Source organism: Cupressus sempervirens, chromosome 3, assembly GCF_028749045.1.
Source record: "Cupressus sempervirens isolate cs-2001-9-10 chromosome 3, ASM2874904v1, whole genome shotgun sequence".
NCBI classification, from domain to species: domain Eukaryota; kingdom Viridiplantae; phylum Streptophyta; class Pinopsida; order Cupressales; family Cupressaceae; genus Cupressus; species Cupressus sempervirens.
In genome coordinates, this window is record NC_143120.1 from 668,647,672 (window position 1) to 668,660,049 (window position 12,378).

The 12,378-nt window shown below is 34.9% G+C and overlaps 1 protein-coding gene across 2 annotated transcripts in view; it reads left to right on the forward strand.

Annotated features, from left to right (window-relative positions):
* Positions 1–344: 344 nt before the first annotated feature.
* Positions 345–12,378, forward strand: part of LOC149568486 (uncharacterized) — a 162,966-nt gene continuing 150,932 nt past the window's right edge. The window contains exons 1-2 of one of the 2 annotated variants that reach the window (XM_089821401.1): positions 345–544; positions 659–745. In XM_089821401.1, the coding sequence (XP_089677527.1) occupies positions 702–745 (44 nt within the window). In that variant the 5' untranslated portion in view covers positions 345–544; positions 659–701. Of the gene's footprint in view, positions 545–564; positions 746–12,378 lie in introns of those variants that run through there. The other variant, XM_089821400.1, reaches the window with a different exon arrangement.

Below are 12,378 nucleotides of genomic sequence, written 5' to 3' on the forward strand. Positions count from 1 at the left end.
TATAATTTTCAAAATGAAAAGAATTCAACATACTGTTACAGGTTGATGGTATCCACTTGTTACAAATTGCTCAAATCAATTGCACATAAAACAACACATCAACACAACAATTACCAAACCAAATAATAACAACAAAAAAGATTGCCCTTCTAACACGTTAGAGAAATTGTACACTACATGCTACTATCGGTGTACACATTGCACCTTCTAATGTAAGTGCTAGTTTATATTTTATTTCTAGACTACTATATAACTATAAGAGATTCTATGACACTTGTTTTACTTTCACTTGCATCCCAAACTTATGCCTCTTTATTTTTGCTTTCCCATCAAGATATTTGTTTGTATTATGACAACGTCGATAGTTCGTGCTACCCAACTTCCATAACTCCCTCGGCCATTATTGTGCGGACCAGACAAGAAAGAATATTTAATACTAATTTATATAAATACCTTCCGAGGGAATAGAAAGGCATCCGGTTAGACGCGACGAGATCCAACACAAACCTTCCTCAACAGTAGGTGTGAGACAAGCTTCCAAAAGGTGACACAATCTTTTATGTTTCGGTCGGCTGTAACTTTTTGAGCTCGTTCATAAAATATCCGTTTTAAAAACTAAAATCTCTCTACAACTTTCACGGAATCAAATAAATCGTAGGGGGTGAGTGCTATATTGAGTCAATTGGACGATCGGGGCAGGTATGCCTCCTTTCACGAGGGAGATCGAGTATACTGCTTACTGCAGGTAAATTAAAAATGCCCATGTCTATTTTTCTCTTCTTTTTGATAACATTTGTATGAGGGCATGGACGTTCCCATCCTTAGTAATATTAAGTTTCTACACTCCACACTTTTAACATATTTGGGTTTCCTCGGTGGCTATTTAGTGCACATTTTCAATTTTTTTTTGGAAGATTTGTTATATGAAACATTGAAGTCACATGAACAGTTGAGAGGGAAAATTTGAAGGAATGGAGGCTGCTAAACAAATTCTGAGCTGTTGTTGATTTTTTATAGAATAGTAGCTCAATAGTTCCAGCTTCAACAAACTGTTCTATTATGCTAAAATTGAGTCAAAGCATCGAGTTTAATATGCTTATTATTTGACTGTTGTCATAATTGAATGAATGAAGAGATTTAAATGATGTCCATGAGATCCAGCGGTCTAATGGACCAGGACACACCAAATTAATCTGTTTTTAAATTCTTTTTCGTGCTGGTCCTTCTGTTACAAAACCTTTATTAAGAAACTCTCCATTTTGTAAAGCCTTGCCTCCTCAAAAAGCTGTGTCATATCCCAGCCAGGAGGAGCCGACCAAGGGAGAAAAAAACATAAAAAATTAAAATACTAAAATAAATAAAACTCTTAAGCAATACTTTGAGAGCTGACCCGATTTGAATAAAATGATTTATTTAGGAGTTAGTTGTATAAATGGCCGACCTAGACCAGATTTTAAAATAAATATATGTTAATCACCCAAAAACATAGTGAAGAAATAAAATAAATATTTGGAAGGCTGACCTATATCAGGGTATGATCACATTAAGACTAAGATATTGATGCGTTTAGTTTTCTGGGGGATGTGGGTGCGGATACACGCAGATGCACTGGTGCTTCTGGATTCTGCATAGAGGTGGACCTGAAGCGTAATCACTGCCTGCGGATGCGTGTGGGATGCTTGCCGACCAAGGGAGGAAAAAACATAAAAAATTAAAATATTAAAATAAATAAAACTCTAAGCAATACTTTGAGAGCTGACCTGATTTGAATAAAATGATTTATTTAGGAGTTAGTTGTATAAAGGGCCAACCTAGACCAGATTTTAAAATAAATATATGTTAATCACCCAAAAAGATGGTGGAGAAATAAAATAAATATTTGGAAGGCTGACCTATATCAGGGCATGATCACATTAAGACTAAGATATCGATGCGTTTGGTTTTCTGGGGGATTCGGGTGTAGATACACGCAGATGCACCGATGTTTATGGATTCTGCATAGAGGTGGACATGAAGCGTAATCCTTGCCTGCAGATGCATGTGGGATGCTTGGGAAAGCATCCACAAAGCATTGGTCGAGCATCCTGGCGAATCCGCAGAGTATTTGGCTGTTTTGAGCGCCAAGTCACTTAAGTGACTTAATAAAGCATGTGTTAAATTGTTTAAAAAAATATATTTTGTCTCCTTTTTGCCCCAAATCCCAAGACGGCCCTAATATAGGCCATTCATTGCTCATTCTTCTCATTTTGTTTGCAGCTGGGCTCTCTTCTCATTTGGTCTCCATTTTGGCATTTTGAAAACAAGGTCATTATTTTTGAAGAGGATCATTCGTAGGGTGTCTAATAGCTTCTACAAAGGACGTCTAAGCATCTAAGATAAGCATTTGATCCATTTCATGAGCTTTTTTACTATTTTATTGAGATGTTCATGAATTTTTAAAGTTTAGAAGAATTTTTCCAAGTTTTTTTGTATTTTTTCAAAGAAATGAAGGAACAAGTTTAGTTATCTTTTTTTAGTATTTTTGTATCGTATATTTGCACATGTATGTTTGATGTTCATAGTTTAATTAAATATTTTTATTTTCTTATTAAATTCATAGTTTTAATTGTGCGAGAATGGCCACTACTGGTAGTCAAAGTTTAGTGGCAAGGCAAGGTCAACGAAGTGATAACTTCAATATTGATGTGGCATCTCTATTATGGAGACACACCACAAGATTATCATAGGTTTTAGGAGGTGGGTCATACATTGGAAATGCAATGTATGTCATAATAATAAACCATTCAACAACTCATATTCTCGAGTCAAAGCTCATTTTATGGGCCCTTTTGGTAAAGGAATAAATTGTGCAAAGGAAACAAAGATGGAAAAAGGATGAGTGAAGCCTAGTTAGCTGGATTTATAAAAGAGCAAGAAGCTGCTGATTGATTAGTGAGCAAATAAAAAACAAGTTTGTATAAACCTTCATTTATAAATAGCAAAGTGAATGTCCCCACCGATCATGTTGCATCCTCCAAACATCCATTCTTGGAAGTGGGAGAGGAAGATGAAGAAGAAGTTTTTACCTATAAAAGAGGTCCGTTGGATCAAGCATTCAAATGGAGGCAAGAGAGCTTGCTATGAAGCAATTGCACATTGCCTTTATGCCAATGGTCTTCCTATCAATTTAGTAAGATTGCCATATTGGAAGGAAATAGTTGTAGCCATCCTTAAAGCACCAGCTGATTACATTAGTCCTGGGTTTGAAAAGGTGTGTACAACTTTTTTGCAAAAACAAAAGGTTTCTATAGATAAAGCCCTTCAACCACTTAGGACATCTTGAAAAACTTCTGGTATAACTATTGTGTCTGATGGATGGAAAGACAGAAGAAACCGACCATTGATTAATGTGATTACAGTGTCCCCCAAAGGAGCAATGTTTTTGAGGGCGATTGATTGTGAAGGACAAGTTAAGGATTCACATTTCATTTCTAGAATTCTTATTGCGGCAATAGAGGTGGTGGGCAGTGAGAATATGGTTCAGGTGGTCATAGATAATGCCAAGAATTGTAGGAGTGTAGGTGCTTTGGTTGAGTTTCGATACGACCATATTTTTTGGATACCATGCATCATACACTCTCTCAACTTGGTCATGCAACAAATTGGCACCCAAATAGATTGGCTGAAGCACATATACCAAGAGGGAGAGGAGATACAAACGTTTGTGACAAACCATCACATGTCACAATCCATATTCAAATCATTCTCCAAGTTGGATTTGTTGGAGGTAAATTTAAAATTGTAATTACTTAGTTACATTTATTCATTTATTTTGAATAAGTTTTATATTCATGTTCAATTATCAAATTATTCCTTGTTTATAACTTTGCTTTATATTTGCTGTCATATTGTCAACTTGCTTAGGTTGTTGAGCCTAGATTTCTATCTCATATTGTTGTTAAGAGATGATTCCTCAAGGTGCGATCAACATTGAGCAAATTGTTATTTGTAACCAATGGGGTGTATGGAAGGCTTCAAATTTAGAGAGAGCCTTGAAGGTCAGGGGTACAAGGTATGGTCTTGGATGAGCGTCGGTGGGCTCGTGTGCAATTTGTATTGGATTTCATCGAGCCTATCATGAATATGCTACGCTTCGCCGATATAGATGCACTTTGCTTGGCGGATGTGTACGATGGCATGGACACCATGGTAAAAAAGGTAAAGCTTTCCATACAAGCACATGAGACTAACCCCATAGAATGTGAAGCCTTGTGCACTAAGGTGGAGGCAATCATTCATCATCGTTAGGAGAAGATGACTACCCCATTGCACCTTCTTGCATATGCCTTATTTCCAAGGTACTATAGCTAGGAAATACTTGCTATGCCAAATAGAGTTGCACCATATGCAAATGAAGAAGTTGCTACTGGGTGCTACACTGCATTTGCAAGACTCTTCCCAGATGATGAAATGCACAAAAAGGTGGGGCTAGAATTTGGCTTATTTGTTTCAGGATCAAAACTTACTCCATATGTAATAAATGACCTAAATGACATGGGAGCTATCACATGGTGGTACATGTATGGTCAACCATTCAAGAATCTACAACCTTTTTCAATCAAGATCCTCTCACAAGTAAGTTTTCATTAATTTTTTATTTAGCTTTATATTCTACAATTTAGTGTTTAACACTCTTTAATTTTCTTTTCATTTGTATGTTTAATTTTGTGAATACTATCCAGGTAGCAAGTTCTTTTGCTTCTGAATGGAATTGGAGTACACACTCCTATATCCATTGGGTGAAGCACAACTGGTTGGGCTCAAAGAAAACTGAGGACTTGGTTTATATACATACCAACTCGTGTCTTTTGTCATGTAAGGAGGATGGATACAAGGAAGGGTTAACCAAGCTTTGGGATGTAGCCCTTGAATGTGCAAACTTGGATGCAACAATTTAGGATCTTACTGTGATGACAGATAATGATGTTGATAACATCATAACACGTGCATCTAGCATAATTGGAACCGTGTTTGGTTCAAATAAACTTGTAAGTGTTGCAGCAGAAGGAGATGATGAGAATGTGGATTTTTTTGAGATTCCTTATGATTTTGATTGACTGAATTTGATTTGTGAACCTTGAGCCTCGACTCTTGATTGATCAACATTGAACCATGAACTATGTTTTGATTTTGTAATTTGAATTGCATTGGAATCTTGAACTTGAGTAATTTACTAATTAGACATTATTGTTATTTCAATTTGAATATGCTAATTGCTATGGAATGGTTTATTTTTGTATATTTCTTGCATTTCTTTGCATACATAAATTATAATATACACATATATATATTTAAAAAATAAAAGAACATATATTTATATATGGACACCCAAACACATCCAGAATCCCCCAAAAGAAAAATCCGTGCATTCGTGCATTAGCACCCCGCACCCACATCAACATCAGAACCAGCATCGGTAATTTAGCATTAAGATAATAAAGAAATTAAATGATAAGAGGGCCGACCCATGAGGGAATGCCACCTTTCAAGGAAAGATAGGATAGGGTATAAATGAGGATTTATGAGATAGAAAGGCAGGACATAGAAAAAAAATATTCCAAGTTGAACAGAAGGCGTAAGCAAAGATAAACTATAAACAGATGTAGTGATTAGAATACAAGAGGGGTGATCATCATTGTAATCTATGGCAGCGACTATGAGTAATGACAAATGTAGCATGAAAATTGTCGATAAACATTAAACCCTTGACAACCCCTTGATCTGCTTAAAATAGCGACTAAAAGAACAATTACCAATAAAAACAACAATTGTAATTAGAAGCAAGTCCGGTCCTTAAAAAGGTGTGATTAGGAAGTGCATGTAAAATATTTATTAAGAGATGTCATTTATTATTAGTGTCCATTCATTGAAGAGACGTGACTCCTCCTCTACAAGGAAGAGGTATATGTATCGAATGATAAGCATTTTAGGAAGGCATTGAGCTAATAATCACAAGCACTGATCCATAAGAGCAGATCAATTCATTAGACATCAACATTCATGCACATAGGTGGAACTGTGGATTAGACCATAGATTACTATTTATTGTGGGCTATAGCATTCCTCATTAACAGTGTTATGCATGAGATGTATGCTTAGTATGCATGACAACAATTATGCACATAGGTGGATCAGACCATAGATTACTATTTATTGCAGGCTATAACATTCCTCTTTAAACAATGTGATGCATGAGATGTATGCTTAGTGTGGATGATGAAGATGTTATCTAACATTATTTCTTATGTGAATTGCTAATCTCTCCAAAGTCTCAAATTTTTTATTAATTCTCCTATGGAAACAATCAAACATGGCAAGGTCAGGAAAGGTGTACAAGGAGGGAGAAGCTGTTATGAGGTCCTCTTCTAAATGGTGGTGAGAGATTGTACCATGAGGTCAACGAGGTGCAAGGAGTGCTTTGCCCTTGGGCTTAGAAGGGAAAGACAATTTGGACATCCTATTGTAGTTTCCTCAAGCTTAAACCTTGGTTGACCATTATGTTAAGGGACTCTAATATTGAGGAGCATAAGGGTGGCAATGGAAGAGGGGAATGTCTGTTGGATTTCTCACTATGTACACCCTCTCACATGGATGACAGAGTGTTACATGATGGACAAGAGTGATGGTATCCCCTCTTGGACCTAAACTCTTTACATGAATGGAAAAATGCAACACGTTGGCCAAGAGGGATAACATCTACTCTTGGGCCAAGTGTAGGGGATTGTTTCAAGGAACCCAAATATGTCGTTTATCCTAGCTCTCCCATGGTTGAACTACATCAAGAAATTAAGTATATCTTGTGATTAAATTAATGTTCCTAACCCTAGTGGGAATGATGTGTACTTTTAATGTGTCTAATAAGGAAAATCTATTTTGTGGATTATGTTTCATTGATTTCCTAGCATGTTGTAGGATCTCAACTTGGTACATGATGTAACTAATTTTATTCTATTGTTTTTTCTACTTGGAATTTTTGATTTAAGGCAACAACTAGGGTATTTTCAAATGGGGACAATACAAGTGGTACCAAAGCATTGATCTTGCTGTCCTACAAGGTAGAGAGGAATCAAGATATGCATTCTTGACGATAAGAATGGTTTTAACAATTCGTGTACTCACATGAAAGCTTTGTGTTTGTATATATTCATGTGTATACTTTGTGTATGCTTCGTGTTTTCATGCATTGATGTGTATACTTTGCTCTTTCATTGTGTATGCTTTGTGTTTGGTTTTTATTTTTGGTTGATCTAGATTATTAGAATAACTAGAGTGAACCAAAATAATATGAATTTATTGCATTTGAGGTCATAGATGTGTGTCATGCTTCTAATTCTCATCTTAATGTGTGAAGGCACACCTTTGCTATGATTAAAGGAGACATCCATAGGACCAACCAAAACAGTTCCTTATGATCACAATTGATGAGGGAAAACTTGTCTTAATATTATAAGCCTTGCGAATTTCCAGTTGTTGGGTGGATATTTTGCAACTGACAGTTTTGGGTTAAAAATTCAGTCGGAAAATAGGATGACCAGCCATAGCGTGTGAGACAGAGTCTCTGCTACCTTAAAGGGAAGGCTCCCCCTTCTCACTCTTCCTTGGATCAACTCAAGGTAAGCAATAAATTGAGAGATTTATAAACTGGGTGTTACTATTATCCTTTCTTCTTAACTTTCAAGAAAGGATCCACTTATTCGTAAGGCGAATAATGGGCAAGGTGAATCTCTAATTACACTTCCATCACGAGCTGGAAACAGTGATACCGATAAATTTTAACCAACTCAAAGGCTAGCCAAAACGTATCAGTTTGGCTCTAAGTCCTGTTGTACTTCTATGTGGTAAAATGTTTACAATTAGGGCACAAAGACTCCTAAAAGTAACAACAATCTAACTATTTTGGGAATCAAGATGAAAATACAAGCTACAGACAAAGCTTCTAGCTATGGATTTTCACAATTGTTCCTGGTTAAAGCTCAAGATTCAATTGTTTCTTAACTCTTTTCTATCAATGACAAGATACAATATCAATGACAAAAGATAGTGCGAATCAAAGATAACTTGAATGAATTATAGACAAAGCTTACAATTCACACAAATAACAATCACTTAATCAAAGTTAAGTCTCAAGTGCTCCTTTGTATTCACTTTCTCTCAAAATAGTGCTACACAAACAAAGTTTTGCTGGCACAATTTCTCCAGAGCTCTCTTGCATAAAGATAGTGATGATTTTATAATGAGGGGGCACTCCTTTATATAGGCAAAGAAGTTGAGAAAAAGGGGGAGGAAAAAGTGGGAGCAACTCAACCAACTTTGACCAAGTCTAACTACAGAAACTAAAAGGTTACATGCAGCTTCACATGCAACTCGCATTACATCTTTTACATACACATGTAACTCGCATTACATGTAATTACACTTTTTCATGTAATGCATCTTCTCCAACTACAAACATGAAAGAAGAAGAAAGAAGACAGAAGAGAAAAGAACAATTCTGAAAGGCCTTGTACTTGACGATGCAATCCTAGATGATAGCAGGATTGGGAGTTCCTGTATCTTGTACTGCTGCATTCACGTTGATAACCATAGTGTTGCGTCTTTTGACAACCTCTAGCTCTCTTTGATGAATTGTCCATTATCATGTGGAAACTTGATGTGATCCATCTTTTCTCGCTCAAGTTGTCGTGAATTCTCCTTTGTAGATCAACACAAATTGGAGTCTTTGACAGTTTGAAAACCTTCTTGACGATGTTCGGATGTACACTTAGAACAATTTTCCATCAGCACCTTCAACTCCTCTTTTTTTTTTTTTTTGAAGTAAAGTGCTTGGCGCATGGGAATGCATATAAATGGAAATTGCTAATTTTCAAAAAGTGACTTGGGCTTTCAAGATTTCATTACACAAAAAATGGATTACATGTAAATGCAACATGTAATGGAAGGTGGAGGGTGACATGAGATGCAAGTGTGAGTGAAAGATACACTTTACATGCATATGCGGATGAAGGCTAAGATGAAAAGCATGGAAAGATATAGAAACATGTATTTGCTCATGAAGGTGTGAATGCATATGGAGAGGAGAAAATGACATCTTTTTGACTTTTCAAAAAGTGATTTTTAGTCAAAATTGGACCTTTTAGATGCAATTACATGTATGACATTTCATGTAATCGTGTCATGCGAATGGAAGCGAAAAATGAGATGGATGAAAACGGAAGTGGAAAATGAGATTACATGCATTTGTGAATGGCAAATGAGGTGAAAAACATGTAATCACATTTGTCGGATGAGATGTGAGATGTAATGACATAGAAATGGAATGTGAAAAATGATAAGGCTTTCATATGTAATGAAGGAAAAACAAGTTTTTGGGAAAAAACTTGCAACTTCTCCAAATGGAGAAAAACTGGCAAACAAACACACAAAACCAAAACAAAAGAAAAACAACATACCTTTGAAAACAACTCAAAACATGCCGATATGCAATGCACTCCAAAGATGAAATTCGAATTTGGAATTTGGGGAAGAACCAAAAACATCAAAATGAAGGAGAAATTCATATTTTAAAGGAAAAATGCACATTCTAAGGCAAAGATTCTTACAAATGGCATCCATTCAACGATTTCATGCATAAAATCAGCAAAGATAAGCATGAATTAAAATGCATGAAAGAAGAGGTCCACTTACATGAAGATTAAGTGCCAAAAATGAAGGAGAAAGAGCTAAAATATCAAGTTTTATAGTCTTAAGAGCAATTCTCCCTTAAATCCGGATTTTCAAACAACTTTTTGACTTTTTCCGCACTTGCATGTAATGGACATTCAATTGCCAGATTTGACATGAAAGTGCCAAATAAATGGTCTCCAAAAACAATATCATGCATTTAAAACTAAAAAACAATCCCTTTTGATCAAATGTATGAGTTGAAAATGCAATTTTTTGAACAAAAACATGACTTTTTAATTAAAAAATCTGGGCCGTTTTCGCAAACATGTGGCAAAAAACTGCATGTTTTTGAGTCATTTTTGACTTGTGAATGCAAAAATGACTTCCCCAAATGGATATACATGGATCCAAATGCAAAAAAGTTGCTTTAAAACACATAAAAGTGGATTAAAATCCCAATTTTCCGGGTATTTTAACCAAAAACGTGTTTCTCCAAGCAAAAATGATTCGGTGTTTTAACACCAAAATAATGATCACAATGTAATGGAATCAGCAAATAAGGTCAAAATGATTTGATTCTAAACAAAAACATGTTCCAAATTTGAAGATTTATGGAGTTTTTTGCAAAATTGTGCCCTAGCTTGGGAGTTTTGAACACATTTTTGGTTGCAATAAATTGATTTTTGATGAGGGAAAAATGATCACCTCTCCAAAATGTTTTGAATGCAACTGATTTCATCCAAATTCATGGAGAAAATTAAAAGTTATGATCAAAATAGGAGGTTTTTGGAGCAAAAACATGTTTTCTTCACATAATCGGACATTTTTATGTTCATTACATATTTTAAAACATGTTGGAAAGCAAAAGAGAACCTTTTTGAGTCCAATGCATCTTTTAAAATATGTCTTGAGATATAATCTCACTTTTTGAAGCCCATTACATATTTTAAAATGTGCAAGTCTCCAAAATCTCACTTTTTGGAGTCACTTACATATTTTATAAACATATCTCACCTTTTTCATGCACAAGCATGAAAACTCAATTTTTCATGTCATTGCATCAAAAAGGTCCACTTTTACAAGCTTTTGATGTAATGACTTGAAAAAGGTCCTCAAAATGAATTTTCATATGTATTAGCATGAAAAGTTTCCACTTTTCATGGTTTTTTACATGCATATGCACATAAAATGTCCACTTTTAGGCTTTTAAGTTATGCATTTCACTTATTTTTAGAAAAATGTCAACAATATGGGTCAAAAATAACATTTATGCATTATATTAATCAGTATAAGTTATAAACATCAAGTTAAAGTGACATTTATATAAGTATTTGTATTAAAAATAAAAAATTTAAAAAGTAGCTATATAGTTCTATAGTCACTTTAAGTGAAAAATTAAAAAGTAACTTAACTTAAAATTATAACATAAAGTGCACTATAGTCACTTTAAGTTATAAATTTAAATGAAAAGTAACTTTAAAACATAACAAAAAGTGAATAAAATGTTATATTTTCAAAAAGTGAATGTCAAAATGAAAATATAACATCATTTTTTTAATTCGTGCTGTTGCACCTAAAATGTTCACTTTTGAGGCACTAAAATGACCATATCTCTTGACTAACAACTCCAATTGACCTCTAGGTTAGACCGAATCGAAGGGGAAAACGAAAGGCATGACATGAGCAAATTCAAAGGACCAAAAACAAGCAAACACAAACTCAAAAGCAAAGAACGAACTGTGAAGGCTTCAAAAATCAAGCAAAACGAAAACGACTTGACAAAGGCCTTCAGTAAAACAACTTGATATTCAAATTGAAATGGATCAATCGATCAACATTAAGCAATCGAATATCAAATTCAAGCTTAGAGAAACACGAAACTAGCTTGAAAAAGTTTCGTGCTGTTACCAACATTTTGTGGTGACAAAATGCAGGACAACACCAATCATTGGTTGAGATAACTCACAATGAAAATAAAGACAGAGATATTATGGTAAAATAATGCATGTGATATTAAACAAAGATCATAAATGATCTATATACACACACACACACACACACACACATATATATACAAGTATACACAAGAATTTTTCTATAATGAACAAAGAGAGAAATAGAAACATTCAGAAGAGAGAAAGATGAAGTTTCCATAGCGAACAAAAGGAGTTTATACAAACATTACAAAAAGAGTGACAATTAGAAAAAGATGAAAGAGAGTAATTAGAAATTATCTGACATCGTAATACCCTCCCTTAATGGTCAATTTATCTTCAAAAAAAAATGTCCTTAAAAAGCGTAAAAGGCAGCCTCGGGTTGATCAAAGGGGTTAGAAGCAATGCGAGTCTTGCATTCCACTGGTCAGAAGGAATGTGAGTCTTGCATTCTTGGATCATATGACTAAATTTGTGGCAATAGTTGCACCAGATTTGCTTATTCTTGAGCTATTCTGAGACTGATTAAATGATTGAGTTGGGTCTTTATCCTTGTTAAAGGATTGGGCTGAAAAAGCTTGTTTAGAGGAAGATGAAGGGGCATTGCTGTCAAAATGTTGTGTCCAATGGTCTTACCGCACAAGTTTGGTGCACAAATTTGGAAATTTGAGGTCAACATTAGTTGCAATTATATTGAGCGTCTCAATAAAGTGCTCATAGGATGATGGTAGACTTTTCAGAG